General features: G+C 54.3%; 1 protein-coding gene across 2 annotated transcripts in view; it reads left to right on the top strand.

Moving 5' to 3' along the window:
- Nucleotides 1–17,918, top strand: part of MAN2B2 (mannosidase, alpha, class 2B, member 2) — a 46,565-nt gene extending 28,647 nt beyond the window's left edge. For both annotated transcript variants that reach the window (XM_011935415.1, XM_011935414.1), the window contains exons 11-19: nucleotides 567–841; nucleotides 4,536–4,727; nucleotides 5,228–5,480; nucleotides 6,326–6,436; nucleotides 6,532–6,724; nucleotides 9,412–9,549; nucleotides 12,597–12,709; nucleotides 15,225–15,342; nucleotides 16,674–17,918. In XM_011935415.1, the coding sequence (XP_011790805.1) occupies nucleotides 567–841; nucleotides 4,536–4,727; nucleotides 5,228–5,480; nucleotides 6,326–6,436; nucleotides 6,532–6,724; nucleotides 9,412–9,549; nucleotides 12,597–12,709; nucleotides 15,225–15,342; nucleotides 16,674–16,771 (1,491 nt within the window). In that variant the 3' untranslated portion in view covers nucleotides 16,772–17,918. The remainder of the gene's footprint in view (nucleotides 1–566; nucleotides 842–4,535; nucleotides 4,728–5,227; nucleotides 5,481–6,325; nucleotides 6,437–6,531; nucleotides 6,725–9,411; nucleotides 9,550–12,596; nucleotides 12,710–15,224; nucleotides 15,343–16,673) is intronic.

Here is a 17,918-nt window from a genome sequence, read left to right as displayed (position 1 = left end):
GGGAAGGGGAGTGACTGAGGGATGGGATGACTAGGGGGTAGGGGTGGAGAAAGCTGGACAGTGAGGAGCAGAAGGTGCAGGGTCGCTGCTGGAAGGGCCATCGTTGGATGGGGATGCTGTGGGGAGCAGGTGTGGGTGGGATGGGGTAGCTGGTGAGGTCAGCTGTGGACATCCAGGTGGAGGTGTCAAGCACGAAGCTGTATTCATGGATCTCAGGTTCCAGAAGAGGTCAGTGGATTTGGGTTTGGTTTTGGGAGTCATCACTTTGGTTGATGAAGGATGATTAAAGGAGCTGGGGGTGTTCAGGAGCTCCCAGTTCAGGAGCTGAGAGTAAGAGAAGCTTTGGGGACCCAAGAACCAGCTATCTTCAGGTTGCTGAAGGGTTCTCCCAGGACTGATGTGGTTTGTGGGGGTGCAAGAAGAGAAGGCCAGAACTGGGGGCAGGGAGGAGAACTCGGCAGGGTCCAAGAGATAGAAAGACACTGCTGCCTCAGCAGGTAGTGAGCACCCCATTCCAGAAGGTGTGTGAGCTGACAGTTACAAGTCTCATCCTGCTGGCCTCGCAGATCCAGAACTCAACAGAGACCCCTTCTGCCTATGACCTGCTTATCCTGACCATGATCCCAGGCCTCAGTTACCGGCACTACAGCATCAGACCCGCTGCAGGGGCCCAAGAGGGCACCCAGGAACCAGCTGCCACTGTGGCCAGCACGCTTCAATTTGGCCGCAGGCTGAGGAGACGCACCAGCCCTGCAGGCAGGCACTTGGTGCCTGTGGCAAACGACTGCTACATTGTGCTGCTCGACCAGGATACCAACCTGATGCACAGCATCTGGGAGAGGTAAGGTGCAGCCATTGCTGTCTCTGAGGCACAGGTATGCCAGGAACCTGGCTATGTCAGGTCCCTACCTGCATTCTCCATTTGCTCACTTGCCTGGGGGAAGGACAGATGGTGGTGAAACCCCTTCCTGCTATTGTGATCTTTAATTCTAGAAGTGTGAGCCTGGGCCAGTGCAGGAAAGGCTTTCGTATACTTTTTCATTCCAGGGCTGTTGATCCATAGAAAAAAAGGAGCACTGAGGGACTCACTCTGAGAAAAAAAAATATTGTTACCCACTTTTTTTAAAATTTAGAGAAACATAAAATCTCTATTCAGTAAATAGTGATACTGTCTTTAAAGCAGGAAGGGACTTTCAAAATCATCTAGTCCCACCCACCCACCTGTCTACTTACCCATCTATTTACCCACCCACTTATCTACCCACCCAGTTATCCATCCATCCATCCATCCATCCATCCACCCACCCACCTATGTACCTACCCATTCATCTCTCCATCCACTCAGCCAACCTCCCATTCATTCATTCATTCATTCAGCAGCTATTTGTGGACATCAGAGTGGGCAGCTGACCTCCCAAGAAAGACCTCGTGGCTGGTTTGTCCTTCCTAGGCCACGTCCAGTGCAGTCTTCGTCAGGCCCAGCTGCCTCTGCCAGAACACCCACCTTGTCTCCTGATGTGACCTCCTAACCGAGAGGAGTACATGGCAGAAAGTGAGGGGACAGGAGAGGGCAGAGGGGAGATGGAAGAAGAGGAGGGAGAGAAGGAGGGAGAGGGGCGTTTGTACTGAGGTGGGTGTCAGGGGATCCCAGCTCGAGGTTACTGTCACAGCTCCCTGCCCACAGAGCTCCAGGACTTCTCTGGGAATGGAGCCTCAGTCAGGTCCGTCCTCATCTTTCCCTAGTGGATCCTGAGGGAGAGCGGGGCAGGTGCAGGGGTGACAGCAGCCAGCATGGGTGGCTGGCAAGGGGGCAGTTGGGCAGAGGAGCTACAGAAATGCGGGAAGCCCCAGCATGGTCCAAGCCTGCCAGGTTAGGCCAGGAAAGACAGAATGTGCCCTGCCCCTTCCTCACTCGGGCCCCACGCCCCCTCTGTAAATGCCCCTTAGGGTAGCCCACGGACCCCATATGCCTCAGCCAGGGTCCCACCTGGCATTTCCAGCACTGGAGCTCAGGCTGTCCTGTCCTGTTTGTGGCCCTGTCTGTCTCTCTTGCTTCTGAACTCCAATGAGGACAAAGGAGTTCTTATTAGGCTCCCCAAACCCCACCAGGGGTAAGCCTTGCAAAACCAATGCCTGTCACCTGAGGAAAAAGGAGGAGCTGTTGGTATTCAGAGTAGGGGCCATCTAGAGACGACGCCTGGGGCCAGGCCTCAGGCCTTGAAGGGCATAGGGGAGGTCGCTCCACAGGGAAAAGACCGCCTGTGTAGAGGCCTGGGGTGAGAAGCCAAAGGTGCAGACACCAACCCCAGGGCAGTTTGGGTTGAGGGGAGCGCTTTTGTTCCTTATGTAACCGCTTGACTGAGATGCGCTTCACATACCACACAGCTCACCCATTTAAAGTGGGCAGTTAGTGGTTTTTGGTGCCTTCACAGAGTTGTGCAGCCATCACCACAATCAATTTTAGAACATTTTCATTACTCCAGAAAGAAACCTCATGCTGTTGAGCAATCACTCCCCATCTTCCCCTCCCCGACAGGCCCTGGCAACCCTAGCCTATTTCTGTCTATATGGATTTGCCTGTTTATACCATATGTGGTCCTTTTGCAACTCACTTCTTTCACTTCACGTATTTTCTTTTTTTTCCCCCCTTTTTGATTGACTGATTGATTGATTGAGACAGTCTCACTCTGTAATCTAGGCTGAATTGCAGTGGCACAATCATGGCTCACTGCAGCCTCAACCTCCTCTGGGGCTCAAGTGATCCTCCCACCTCAGCCTCCTGAGTAGCTGGGATTACATGTGCGTACCACCACACCCAGCTGATTTTTGTGTTTTTTGTAGAGATGGGGTTTCACTATGTTGCCCAGGCTGGTCTCAAACTCCTGAGCTCAAGTGATCCACCTGCCTCAGCTTCCCAAAGTGCTGGGATCACAGGCACGAGCCACCATGCCCAGCCCACTTAGCATGTGTTCAAGTTTCATCAGTATCGTAGCACATTTCAGTACTTCGTTCCTTTTCATGGCTGAATACTATTCCGTCACACGTATGTACCACATTTTGTTTATCCATTCTTTAGTTGATGGACATTTGGGTTGTTTCCACATTTTAGCTACTATCAATAATGCTGCTCTGAACATTCATGTACAAGCTTTTGCGTGGACATACATTTTCGTTTCTCCTGGGTACATAGCTAGGAGTAGAATTGCTTGGTCATAAGCTAACTCTATGTTTAACTCTTTGAGGAACTGCCAGACCGTCTTCCAAAGCGGCTGCACCATTTTCTGTTCCTCCCAGCAGCGGATAAGGGTTCTGATTTCTTCACATCCTCGCCTACACTCGTTATTTTCTGTCTTTTCAATTATAGCCATTCTCGTGGGTGAGAAGTGGCATCTCATGATGGTTTTGATTTGCATTTCCCTGCTAACTAATGGTGTTGAGCATCTCTTCATGTACTTACTGGTCACTAGCATATCTTCTGTGGTGAGATGTGTCTTTAGATCCTTTGCCTATTTTTAAATTGGCTTGTCTTTTATTATTGAGTTGTAAGAGTTCTTTATATATTCTAGCTACAAGTCCCTTATCAGATTTATGATTTGCAAATCCCTCCTTCCATTCCATGGCTTGTCTTTTTACTCTTTTGATGGCCCCTAGGGGAGCTTTTTAAAAGGACAGTGTGGGGAAGGGGTCCAGAGCCAGAGACCTCAATTCTTTTCTTTCTCTTCTTCCACCAGCACTCAGTAGAACCCTCCTCAGCCTGCCTCACTTTCCTTCCCTACCCTCACCACGATCCCACAGAGAACTGGAGGCCATCCACCTCACTGTCCACCCACAGCCAGGCCAGACTCAGATACAAATACATCACTTGTGTGCTTGCTTAGGCCAAAGATTGCATTTTACAATTAAAATACTGGACCCCCTCCTGCTCTTCTCCCATCCTCTGTCCTAACACAAACATCCTGATAGAAGGGAGGGAGCACAGAATTTGGAGTTGGGGCTCAACACTTCCTAGATGTGCGATCTCGGGTGCATGATGTCACAACTTCCAGCCTCGGATGCCTCGGGAGTGGGATGGGTTAATAGTCCCTGCCCGTGGGGGTTGGGAGAATTTAACCAGGTGAAGTCAGTGAAGGCTCTGGCCGTGACATAGGGTCGGTACACACTGGTGTCCTGCTGGACAGCTCGGGGTCAGTGTGACAAAAGCCCATTTCTGCACTGGTTTCACTTGCAGACCACAGCCTGGGTGAGCCACTTCCACCTCTTCGGGGGTGCCCTCTGCTGACAGCTTACGGTTCCTGTCTGCAGGCTCTGTCCCTCTCCTCCTTTGTGACCCGTTCTAGGACAGGATGGAGGTCCTAGAACTAAGGCCACACGGGCTGTGGGTGGGGTCTCAGGGCTTCTAGATGAGCCGAGTCGCGTGGCCTCATGAGTGCTACGCAGGCCGCTCAGATGGCATCTGGAGAGAGAGGCTTGCCAGCCGGTGTCTGTGAAACCTTGTGCAGGATGAGAATGACATCTTCTCTCTCCTGCCTCTGCAGACACAGCAACCGAACGGTGCGCGTGACCCAGGAGTTCCTGGAGTACCACGTCAACGGGGATGTGAAACAGGGCCCCATTTCCGATAACTACCTGTTCACACCGGGCAAGGCCGCGGTGCCTGCGTGGGAAGCTGTGGGAATGGAGATCGTGGCGGGACAGCTTGTGACTGAGATCCGGCAATACTTCTACAGGTACTTCCCCCCGGGGTGACCCCACAGCCTGGCACACAGTCAGCGCACACATGCAGGCAGCTCAGTGAATGAGGGTCTGCCTTTGCTCTGAACCCCAGCTCCTGGGCCGTGTTTGACGTGTGGTTTGATGAAGAAATGAATTGCTCTGGCATCTGCGTGCTGGTTGCCTTTGCGTGTGCTATGTCACATTGGTCGGGAGCTAAGTTCAGAGCTGGGAGAGAGACCCACAGACCCTATGGCCCGCAGAGCACCTGTTCTTCCATGATCAGAGCAGATGTAAGGCAGGCCCGGCATGGCAGCCCTGCGGTGTCGGGGAACCAGGCTGCTCCCAGCTGCTCCAGGTCCTGGGTGGTGCTATTGTCCACATGACCCAAGAAGGCTCCCTGCCTTTCAACCCTACCCTGCTCTGCCCACCCTGCCCACGTGAAGGAAGGGAAGCAAAAAGGAAGCATCTAGAAGGTTCCTGGAGCTTTACTTACTGATGCTCCCTTCTCCTCTAGGAACATGACAGCACGGAATTACACATATGCAATCCGCTCCCGGCTTACCCATATGCCACAGGGCCATGACGGGGAGCTGCTCTGCCACCGGATAGAGCAGGAGTACCGAGCCGGCCCCCTGCAGCTGAACCGCGAGGCTGTCCTGAGGACCAGCACCAGCCTAAACAACCAGCAGGTCATCTACTCAGACAACAACGGCTACCAGATGCAGCGGAGGCCCTACCTTTCCTATGTGAACAACAGCATCGCCCGGGTATGCCCTGCAATGCCCACTAGGCACACTCCCGATGGCGCCTTTCCCGGACCCATTAAGCATCAACTTGTAGCAGTGGAGGCCAGCAGAGGCCAGTAGAGGCCTCCAGTGAGAATGTTTTTTTTCCTATTTTTTTTTAAGATGGAGTCTCACTCTGTCACCCAAGCTGGAGTGCAGTGGAGCGATCTCAGCTCACTGCAACCTCTGCCTCCCAGGTTCAAGCGATCCTCCTGCCTCAGCCTCCTGAGTAGCTGAGATTACAGCCGCCTGCCACCATGCCCAACTAATTTTTGTATTTTTAGTAGAGATGGGGTTTCACAATGATGGCCAGGCTGGTCTCGAACTCCTGACCTCAGATGATCCGCCCACCTAGGCCTCCCAAAGTGCTGGGATCACAGGTGTGAGCCACTGCACCCGGCCTCCAGAGAGAATTCTTTTAAAGCCTGCGTGTCTGCCCGTTCAGGGCTTGAGCGTGCAGGCCGTGAGTCAGACTGGTGTCTGAGTTCTGGTGCTACCACAGACAAGAATAGTATGTGCCTTGGCTTGTGCCTCAGTTTCCTCTCCTGTAAAATGGCTGCTTCATCAAAGGGTCATTGTTAGGATCCATGAGATGATACTTGGCCAGGGCTTAGCCAGGGCCTGCACCCACGCCAGCTGGGCCGTATGCTCGGAAGCCACAGAGCTGGTATCTGAACCCCAGTCTGTTCAGGGGTCCAAAGTCAGGGTCCTGGCCCCACGCTGCTGCTGTGCCTGTTGGCAGCACTAGCTGGGACGGCCAGAAGGTGATGCCTGACCTACCTTGCCCTTCGCCCCAATCACCCTCCTGGGGACGTTTCTCTCTGCAGAATTACTACCCCATGGTTCAGTCGGCCTTCATGGAGGATGACGAAAGCAGGCTTGTGTTGCTGTCAGAGCGGGCACATGGCATCTCCAGCCAAGAGAATGGGCAGGTGGAGGTAGGAGGCGTGGTCTGTCCCGCAGCAGCCCCTCGCGGCCCCCCACAGGCATGCCCAGGTGCAAGCCGGGCCTCTCGGACAATGCCTTCCCACAGGTCATGCTCCACCGGCGGCTGTCGAACAACTTCGACTGGGACCTGGGCTACAACCTCACGCTGAACGACACCTCGGTCGTCCACCCAGTGCTCTGGCTTCTCCTGGGATCCTGGTCCCTCACCGCTGCTCTGCGCCAGAGGAGTGCAGTGGCCCTGCAGCACAGGCCCGTGGTGCTGTTCGGAGACCTGGCTGGTAAAGGGGTGCCCTTTCAGAGTAACATCATCACGGCCCCAGCACCAGCCAGGCCAGGGCGGGCCTTGGGAGGGGCCTGTGCCCTCATGAATCCGGGCCACTTTTGGGCAGGAAGGGACCTCAGGGACCTCTAGTCCAAGCCCCTGATTTAACAGATGGGCAAACTGAGGGCAAACAGTGGCTCACTTAAGGTCATACAACTAGTAGGTACAGAGCTGGGACTCACCCATTTCACCATATGCCTCTTCCCTGTGTCTTCTCCATTTTCTTCTCTGATGTATCTTTTCTTTTTTTAACATGACATTATGTCACCATGTCACTTTAGGTCTGGAGGCTCAGCATTTAAAAGACTGGTTTGTTAGCCTGGCGTGGTGGTGCATGCCTGTAATCCCAGCTACGCGGGAGACTGAGGCGGGAGAATCACTTGAACCCAGGAGGCAAAGGTTGCAGGGCGCTGAGATTGCGCCGTTCCACCTCAACCTGGGTGATGGAGCAAGACTCTGTCTGAAAAATAAAAATAAAAGACAATTTTGGTCTGAATCTAGGTATGCTGTCACCAGGTGGGGGTATTCCTAATCTATAGTCTAACCTGAAGGACTTATTCTGTACCTCCACTGAGGCTTCTGTGCATCAGATCAACAACCACGTAGTTCTGTGTCTCTATAAAGTAGGAGAACATGAGAAACATTAAACAATGATTACATTTAAAGACAGTCTTCTGGAGCTGCAAGACCTAGATACAATTTGCTGCCATTCTCACCAACCCTTAAACTCTTTTCTTTTTCTGCTCACCTATGGAGGTTTTGATTAGCATGTGCTTCCCTGCTTTGGTTTGAGAGCCAGAACCTTCCCAAGGCAGTAGCAAGCAGGCAGGCTGTCACCCACCCATGCAGCAAGCATGCGCTGAGCACTTGCAGGGTGCCTGGGCCACACACCGGAGATGGAGAAGAGCAGCCCCTGACCCAGGAGAGTTTTCCTGGGCTGTTGGACAGGGGAAGTGTGTTCGTATAGAGCCAGGATTCAGGGTGGAGAGGGAGCCGTGCCATAGAGGGCCTGGTGTTTCGTGGGTGTGGGGGAGTGTGAGACCACAGCTGGGAGGAGGTCAGGGGTCAGGTCCGGGGGTGGAAGTAACAGAGCCTAAAGGGGCAGCTATTTGGGCAGAGCCTGGAGAAGCTTATGGAATCTAAGGAGGAGCTGGACACAAGGTCCAGACAGGCACGGGGCAGGGCAGCTCTGGGCATCTCAGGAGCAGAGGCTCACAGCCTTGTCTCCCAGGACTGCCATTGAGCCGCCTCTGGTTCCCATGCTTCAGATTCCCAGAAGAGGAAATACGATTGGCCTAGCAGGGTCAAGTTCTGCTCCCAGACCAGTCAGTGGTTCCTTCTGGGTGGCCGGCGCTTTTCCTGCAAAGATGAGGCCGTGTCTGAGAAAGCCCCATGGCTGTTGTCAGCTCCGTCCCGCCTGGCCTCACTCTGGTCTCTGTTGGTTGCAAGTAAGGGAAACCCAACATGAAGTAGCTGAGCCTCCAAGGAGAGTGCGTGGTGAGGCCCCCATAACCAAGGGAAGGGCGGGGTGGACCTGGGCCTCAGGCCTGGAGCCCTCGTGAGGCTGTCCCTGTGCATCTGTCACCTGCACGTCTCTCCATCTGCAGACGTTCCTTCACCTCCCACCTGGGATGTGGCTCTGAACAGCTCTGTCTTCCCCACTCAAAGGGACCTACAACTTGGACTTTCCAGTTCCCAGTGCAGAAGCCCTGGGGAAAGATTCTGATTGGTCCTGCTGGGGTCAGGTGGCCCATACCTGGACCAATCAGCATGGCCTGGGGTGTTGTAAGAAGATGGTAGCTCCAGCTGAACATCTGGACTTGGAAGGAGTAGGGGCCAGGTGCCTTCTGAGCAGAGAGACCAGCAGATGACAAAACAGGGGTGGAACTGGCATCCCAGATCTTGAGTAGAAAACAGGGCTCTGGCCAGACACGGTGGCTCACACTTGTAATCCCAGCACTTTGGGAGGCCAAGGAGGGAGGATCACTTAAGCCCAGGAGTTTAAGACTAGCCTGTGAGACCCTGTTTCTACAAAACATTTTTTAAAAATTGGCTAGGGTGGTGACCCATAGTTCCAGTTACTTGGGAGGCTGAGATGGGAGGATAGTTTGAGCTCAGGAGTTTGAGACTGCAGTGAGCTGTGATTGTACCACTGCACTCTGGCCTGGGTGACAGAGCAAGTCCCTCTCTAGAAAGAAAGAAGGAAGGGGAAGGGAAGGGGAAAAGAGAGAGAGAGAGAGGGAGGGAGGGAGGGAGGAGGAAGGAAGGAAGGAAGAGGGAGGGACGAGGAAGGAAAGAAGGAAGGAGAGAGAAAAGAGGGCAGTGCATGAACTTGCTGTGTTATCTTGAATAAGTTTTGTTCCCTCTGGGCTTTCTTTCCTCGTCTCTAGTTTGAGATGGCTAGGCTGAGGAGAGTCAGGGTCCTCCCAACTCTTAAGCTCTATGGTCTGAGCAAAGGCAGGGAAGTGGAAGCATGGGGCGTTGGGTGCACAGACACTTCGGGCTGGAGCGGGGTAGGCTACCCACAAGGATGCATGGGAGGTGGCTGGCAGGGGCAGGGGCATGTAATGTGCAGAGCTCTGAGTGCCAGGAGGAGGAGTTGAGCCCCAAACCCTCTCCTCACTCTGTCCATCTGCCTTGCAGGGACTGTGCCAAAGCTCCCAGGACCCCAGCAGCAAGAGGCTGTGACGCTGCCCCCTAATCTTCATCTGCAGATCCTGAGCATCCCTGGCTGGCGCTACAGCTCCAACCACACAGAGCACACTCAGAATCTCCGGAAAGGTGAGGCAGGTGCCCTGGAGTCTCAGACCCGCTCGTCCCTCCCTGAGTCAACCAGGCTTCCGGGCCCACCACCAGACAGGGGCTCACCTTAGAGCTATCATGGCTCTGCAAGATCACCTGGTTTCTTATCTGGCACATGGGGAGAGTGAGGCCCAGGGAGAGTCAGTGATCAGTCACTTGGCAAGCTGCAGGCAAGGCGGGCCTGGCCTGTGACCCCAGCCCATTCTGAGTGGATCCGTCTCAGCCCACCACCCACAACTGAGACTAAGGAACTAATTAAAGTCCCCCTAACCCTCAGGGGTGCCTGCCAGTCCTGCTTCTTCCAGGGAGACCTGGAGCCCCCAAACACCCGAATTCCCACTCATCGTCTGAGCTTAGGCAGCCTAACTGTTGGGAGCTTCCACTCACTCATTCAACAGCACATCTCGTGCCAGGCTCCGGGGAATGAGCAGTGACCAAGGTGGGCAAGGTCCCGGCTCTCTGACTGCTTGGTCTAGAGGGGAAACAGTCAAGTCACAAGGCAGTAATGACAAGGACAAGAGGAATCCCCCTGCACAGCATGACGCAGGGTGGGGGGAGGGCTCCCTGAGGGAGCGACACCTGCTGGGAACCGACTTGTCCTGTTGCCAGAGCCCCAGCTGCACCTTCTCTGCCCACTCTACACTATGAGCAGCTGAAAGGCAGGGTCGGACTATGCCTCGGCCATCCTCAGGCCCCCAAGGCCTGGCACACCTGCAGAATTAAGAATAGGGGGAAAAGGGTGAGGCGCAGTGACTCGCACCTGGAATCCCAGCACTTAGGGAATCCAGGGCAAGCGGATTGCTTGAGCCAAGGAGTTGAAGACCAGCCTGGGCAGCATAGGAAGACCCTGTCTCTATAAAAATAAAAATGGAAAAGTTCACTGGGCGTGGTGGCGTGTGCCTGAGCCTGCTTTCCCAGGCACCTACAGCGCCCTTGTGAAATGGGGTCCCTCACCGTTCCTGCTGTGCAGGATACAGGAGGTCTTCCCTGGCTTTGGAGCTGGAACCCCTCACCACCACACCAGGAGATGTGGAAGCACTTTCACAAACCTCTTGGCTTTTGTGATCTTGGGCAGCCATTTCCCTGTGCCGTTCTGAAAACCAGCTACCCCACAGCCACGTGACAGCTTCTTAAAAATGGGCCAGGCGAGGTGGCTCACACCTGTAATGCCAGCACTTTGGAAGGCCGAGGTAGCAGGTAGCAGGATCACTTCAGGCCAGGAGTTCGAGACCAGCCTGGGCAACATAGCTAGACTCTGTCTCTACAAAAAAATTAAAAAATGAGCCGGGTGTGGGGATGCATGCCTGTGGTCCCAGCTACTCAGGAGGCTGAGGTGAGAGGATCACTTGAGGCCAGGAGTTCAAGACTGCAGTGAGCTGTGATCATGCTACTGCACTCCAGCCTGGGCAACAGAGCAAGACCCTGTCTCTTTAAAAAAATGATTTTTTTCTTTGAGATGTTTTGAAATGTTTTTTTCTTTGAGACAGAGTCTCACTCTGTTGCCCACGCTGGAGTGTAGTGGTGCGATCTTGGCTCACTGCAACCTCCACCACCCAGGTTCAGGCAATTCTCCTACCTCAGCCTCCCTGGTGGCTGGGATTACAGGTGCTTACCAGCCTGCCCAGCTAAATTTTGTATTTTTAATAGAGACAGGGTTTCACTGTGTTGGCCAGGCTGGTCTTGAACTCCTGACAGCAGGCAATCCACCCTTCTTGGCCTCCCAAAGTGCTGAGATTACAGGTGTGAGCCACCACGCCCTGCCAAATTTTTTTTTTAATACTGATGCCTCAGTTCTAATCCCAGACAGATTGATTCAGTCAGCTTTGAGGCATAGCTGCAGAGCTGAGGTTCTACCAGCCAGGGTTTAGGAAGCACCTGTGTTAACCAGGTCTTCTCTCCAGGACCTTGAACTCAGTGCTTTCCTCTGAGCCTCAGTCTTCCCATCTGTAAAACGGGAGCAATAGCAATGAGCCTTTCTGAGTGGGAAGGTCAGAAATGGGACAGGAGATCACATACATCTCATGGCAAAATGACAGCATTATATCAGTCAGGGCGGCTGGTATATGCTGCAGTAACGAAGAGCCCCAAATGCCACGGTCTTAACAGTATACATTCATTTCTCCCCCATGCTGTGCATCCAGTGGGGTTAGCAGGAAGGTTTTTCTTGCTGTGGCCACCAGGACCCCCGCTGATGGAGTTTGTATTGCAGCACGTGCCTCCTCACTCACCAAGGCAGGAAAAAGCTTCTGCCAGAAAGTACTGCGTCACTTCAGCTCACCTTGCATTGGCCACAGAGGCCACGCAGCCTCCCCCGACTTCAAAGAGGGGCAGAGTAGGAGAGACTGGAGTATTTGAGGACATGCCCCATCATGCCCACAACAGTGGACAAGGATGGAAACATTGCAGCTGGTGTCATGGTGGGCAGCCTTACAGTCGGCTAGACCTGGGTGGGAATCCTCCCTCTGTCACACCCCAGCTGTGTGCCTCAGGCGACTGCCCCTCTCTGAGCCTTGGTTTCCTTTTCGAGTGGGGCCATATCAGCTGTCTCACAGGGAGTGTATTAGTCTGTTCTCATGCTGCTCATAAAGACATACCCAAGACTGGGTAATTTATGAAGAAAGGAGGTTTAATGGACTCACAGTTCCACGTGGCTGGGGAGGCCTCACAATTATGGCAGAAGGCAAATGAGCAAAGGCATGTCTTACATGGTGGCAGGCAAGAGAGCGTGTGCAGGGGAACTGCCCTTTACAAAATCATCAGATCTCGCGAGACTTACTATCGCAAGAACAGCACAGGAAAGATCCGCCCCCACGATTCAATTACCTCCCACCAGATCCCTCCCACCACACGTGGAAATTATGTGAGCTACAATTCAAGATGAGATTTGGGTGGGGACACAGCCAAGCCATACGGAGGAGGTTAAGGATAGGAAATAGAGCTGAGTGTGTAAAGCAGCAGGTAATGACCAGGGTCATTGGGGTTGGTTGATGAGGGTCTTCACTACCACCTTTCTTCTGTCCCCAAAGGCCATCGAGGGGAAGCCCAGGCTGACCTCCGCCGTGTCCTGCTGCGGCTCCACCACCTGTATGAAGTGGGCGAGGACCCAGTCCTGTCTCAGCCAGTGACAGTGAATCTGGAGGTGAACTTCCCTACCCCCGTCCAGACCATGAGCCAGGGAAGCAAACCCTAGATGCAGCCCCAAGAAACTGCCTTGGCAAAGAGATCCATGAGGGCGTCCTCCCAAATGGACGCCAGTATGGGCCCCACCCCGCCCTTCTTTGTGGTTTTCTGGGTTTGTTAGGTATTTCAACTGGCCTGTTTTTTGAGGGTTTTTTGTGTGTGAGAGAGACAGGATCTCACTCTATTGCCCAGTCTGGAGCACAGTGGCACAATCTCAGCTCACTGCAACCTCTGCCTCCTGGCTCAAGTGATCCTCCCACCTCAACCTCCCAAGTAGCCGGGACCACAGAGGCGCATCACCACACTGGCTAATTTTTATTTTTTTATTTTTTATTTTTTTTGAGACAGAGTTTCACTCTTATCCCCGAGGCTGGAGTGCAGTGGCACGCTCTCGGTTCACCACAACCTCCATCTCCCAGGTTCAAGTGATTCTCCTGCCTCAGCCTCCCAAGTAACTGGGATTACAGGCATGCGCCACCACGCCCAGCTAATTTTTTTTGTACTTTTAGTAGAGACAAGGTTTCTCCATGTTGGTCAGGCTGGTCGCGAATTCCTGACCTCAGGTGATCCACCCATCTCGGTCTCGTAAAGTGCTGGGATTACAGGCGTGAGCCACCACGCCCAGCCTTTTTTTATTATTTTTAGTAGAGACAGGGTCTTGCTGTGTTGCCCAGGCTGGTCTCGAACTCCTGGCCTTAAGCAATCTGCCTGTCTCAGCCTCCTGAAGTGCTGGGATTACAGGCGTGAGTGGTCTGCATTTTATTTATTTCTTATTTATTTTGTAGTAAAACTTTTAAAACACAGACATCATCTGTGTAATCCGAAAAAGAAAACAGATTCTCCGTAGAGTTGCTTTGAAAGGTGGCTTAGAGTCAGACAATCCAGGGTCCACAGGCCCCTCTATGGGTAAGTCTCAGGCACCCCATGCCTCTGGGCCTCAGTTTCCCCCCCATGTAAAATGGGGAGAGGTGAGAGTTCTTTGCCCAGAAGGTCATTGAGAGGCCCTGGCATGAAGGGGCCTCGTGCAGTGTCAGGGCCCCCAGGCCTCGGCCCCTTCCAGGTTCCTCCCTTGGCTGATGTTGCTCTCTCGGCCCCACCATCAGGCGAGGCTTCTGCCACCTGGCCTGCCCACGCACCCTCCCAAGAAGGCACCACCTGAGCCACCTCATTTCTTCCGCAGTTTGCATTCTTTCTATTTCATTTCCTGCTCGTGGAGAATTTCTGTGAATCTCTGTGTTTCTGCCTTGGGCCTCCTTCGACATCTGAGTCTTCAGGGGAATCCAGAGAAGCCCCAGGACCTTTTCGCCATGATGTCTTCCTGGGCCCCCCACCTCCTCTTTCACGATCCTCGCCACAGAGGAGCAGGCGTCCCTTTCCTCACACTCCCTGGCCTGCCTGAGAGCAGGTCCAGGCCATGGCGGGTACCGGCGCCCAGCACACGGCCAGCCTGCCCTGGGGAGCCAGGAGGCCGGCGTGGGACCTGGAAGCTGGTCATCTTATGCTCCGCTGTGTCACAGATGGAAGTACCAAGGCCCTGAGAGGAGGGGATGGTTGGGATGGACCATGACTCCCTTCCCGATGTGGACGGTGGCGGGGTGGAAAGACATTGAGTTAGGAATGCAGTTAGTTTGGCTGCAGGTCACAAAACACTTAACAGATGTGCTTGGAACAGAGGATAGTGTTTTCTCACCCAAAGAGCATGTCCGGGTGGACCCCAGCACTGTCACTGTGGGCCTGGTCACGGGTGTCTTCCCGCCATCGCCGGCACACTGCCTGTTTGTCTTTTGCCATCTGCTTGTTTGCGGTCACGAGATGGCACAGACCTTCCTCTTGAGCAAATTTCAAGGCAGGGTGGGGATGGGCGGTAGTGGCCAGAAAGGCTTTGCCCTAGAATGGCGCTCGCTCGCTCTCTCTCTCTCTCTCTCTCTACCCCTCCCCCCCGCTCTCTCTCTCTCCATCAGCACACAGAAGCTTCTCCAAGAACCACCCCTACCCCTCCTGCTCCACAGACTTTTCCAGACCCCTGAGGGCCTCCGGCCTCCCCTAGCTATAAGGGAGGCTGGGAAAGGGGGTTGGGGTAACTGACTGGCTTTCTCCCTGGACTGGAAATGGGGCCACCTGAGCAATGTAAGGAGAAGAGGACTCTGCATGGGGCGGGCAGCTCAAAATGCCACAACTCCCGGACTGCTCCTCCGGCTCGGCCACCTGGTGAAGCACGCACCTCCCGCTTCAGTGTCCTCATCTGTAAAGTACACGGCCAGTGCTGTCCTCGCAGATGTGCTGTGAGAAGCAGATGAGGGAGCTGTGTCAGGCTCATCTGCTGACACATCTGCTGTCAGGCTCATCTGCTGCCTCAGGGGCTGGTGCCCTGAGGACACCGAGTTCCTGGTGTGTCCGCCCTGCTGCTGTCTTGGTTCTCTGCTCAGATCTGGGACTTGGTGCAGCTCACCGTCCCTCTGCTTATCTCCCTGCAGGCTGTGCTGCAGGCGCTGAGGTCCGTGGTGGCAGTGGAGGAGCGCTCGCTCACAGGGACCTGGGATGTGGGCATGCTGCACCGCTGGAGCTGGAGGACGGGGCCTGGCCGCCGCAGAGGTTTGGGGACCCCCGCTTCAGCTCCCTACCCAGGACTCCCAGCTAGGCTCAGGAGCTGGTGAGACCCTGTGCACATCCAACCATCTGCCTGTCCTGGCCTGTGCGACCTCGAGAGGCTGCTCTCGCACTCTGAACCTGCAGCCCTCCCAAATCTACCACAGTCAGTTAAGGCTTTGGGTTAGTCTCTGCCTGCCAGGGCTCCACACAGGCGTGTGTGTGCACTCGTACGTGTGCACACGCAGACCGCACACCCTGCATGTGCCAGGGGCCCAGGGGCTTCTGCCCACCTTGGCCCTGCTGACCTCAGCCCATAAGCCCATCCGTGCCTCACACAGCATATGCCACTGTGAGTTCCTGCACTACAGGCAGCTTCCAGCCTCCAGTCCCTGTCCGCACCATGCCCTCTGCCTGGGACGCACAGGTCCCATTCACTGTGGCCAGCACCTGCTCAAGCTCCCCAGGAGACCTCCCCAGAGTCCCCAACCAGGCCAAGTGCCTCCGCCACTCCCCTGGCCCCAGGAGTTTCTTCTGTCCTGTGCAGCTCCTGTTGTCCACTACACACAGCATGGTGGCAGGTGCATGGTGCACGCTCAGCTGGTGATAGGAGGAAGGAAGGAAGGAATGCAGGGAGGGAGGAAGGGAAGATGATGGTTGGTTGGAAAGAAGGAAGGAAGATGGATGAATGATCGATAAGTGAACAGCTGCCTCCCAAGATTGAAGCCCAACCCCAGGGCATGCCTTCAGGGGAGCCTGGTGAGGCAAGGACAGAGTCACCAGATGGTCTCAGAAAGCTTTTGGGCTTTGAGTACAACACCTATGAGGAAGTGAGGCCACTAGAGCCAGGACCAATCTATGAGTTGCCCTCGGGGTGGGCAGAAATGCAAGAGACCCACAGGAGTCCTGGCAGAAGGGGATGCCACAGGCCATTGCCACAGTGGGAGCCACAGCAGACTGTAGACAGGTGCAGTGTGGTGAGAGGGAGGCTGGGAACCACAGCAGACTGTAGACAGGTGCAGTGTGGTGAGAGGGAGGCTGGGAACCACAGCAGACTGTAGACAGGTGCAAGGGGAGTGAGAGGGAGGCTGGGAGCCACAGCAGACTATAGACAGGTGCAAGGGGAGTGAGAGGGAGGCTGGGTCCACAGCAGACTGTAGACAGGTGCAGTGTGGTGAGAGGGAGGCTGGGAGCCACAGCAGACTGTAGACAGGTGCAAGGGGAGTGAGAGGGAGGCTGGGGACCACAGCAGACTGTAGACAGGTGCAGTGTGGTGAGAGGGAGGCTGGGAGGAGGCATCCTGGGCCAAACTGAACAGATCACCTCTGTTCCCCTAGGTGACACCACCTTTCCCTCGAGGCCACCAGGAGGCCCCATCATCACCGTCTACCCAAAGGAAATCCGGACATTCTTCGTTCACTTTCAACAGCAGTGAGCCCTGGGCAGATGCCCCGTCCCCAGGGCTGCCCCCAGGAACTCCATGTAACAGAACAGACCCAGGACAGGGAAAAGCAGCGTGGAGGGACGCGACTCGGGAGTCAGCTGCTCATCTGCAGGCTAATGGCAGGAAATGGTCATATTTGGGGTTTTGTCCCTAATTTTTTAAAATAAAAATTACATGACAAGATCCAGGTTCTTCCCCTCCCACACTCAAGCCAGCCCTCTCCTCTTCTGTCAAGTAAAGGATATTTGGCACGCTCATGTGTCATTCACTCACAAAAGACAAACCCAGGACGTTCTGCCTAAGGCAGAGCGCAAGACCCACAGCAACGCCGAAACGCATCTGCCGTCCAGGCCCTGCCAGGCTTGCCCGGGCTGCCGGTGGTAGCTGTGGACCTACTGCCTGCCGCCTGTTTTCATAGACTCATCCCATGCTGGCAACAGGCCTGCAAGGGGCTTGGCTCTGCCACAGGGCAGGAGAGGAAGCTGTAGCGCCGAGCCGGAGTTCCAGCCCCAGACGCCCACCTGTGTCTCAGGGCACCGTGGCCTGTTCAGCAGAGAAGGCACAGCAGCTGTCAGAGTCCATGACGAGATGAAACCACACAGCAGGGATGTCCAATGTCAGAACTATTAATATCGATAAAAGTGTAACCTTCCCAGGTCTATGCCAAGAGAATTGAAAGCATCCATCCACACAAAACCTCTGCGCCTGCGTTCATAGCAGCATTACTCAAAAGGCAAACGGTAGCAACAACCCAAATGTCCATCCACAGGTCAATTAAGACATGAAATGTGTTCTGTCCATACCATGGAATATTATTTGGCCATAAAAAGGAAGGAAATTCTGACACAAGCCACAGCCTGGGTGAATCCTGCAAACATTACGCTAAGTGAAAGAAGCTAGACACAAAAGGCCACATATTGTGTGATTCTATTTACGTGAAATGTCCGGAATAGGCAAATCTGTGTGTAAGAGACAAAGCACAGTGGTGGTTGCCAGGGACTGAAGGAAGAGAGAAGAGGCATGACAGCTAACAGGGCTGGGGTTTCTTCGGAAGATGATGAAATTGTGGAATTAGCAATGATGGTTGCACAACTTTGTGAATATACTAGAAACCACTGAATTGTTAACTTTGAAAGAT

Source organism: Colobus angolensis, unplaced genomic scaffold (assembly GCF_000951035.1).
Source record: "Colobus angolensis palliatus isolate OR3802 unplaced genomic scaffold, Cang.pa_1.0 Scaffold143, whole genome shotgun sequence".
In the NCBI taxonomy this organism is placed as follows: domain Eukaryota; kingdom Metazoa; phylum Chordata; class Mammalia; order Primates; family Cercopithecidae; genus Colobus; species Colobus angolensis.
This window is presented reverse-complemented; position numbering and strand designations above follow the sequence as displayed.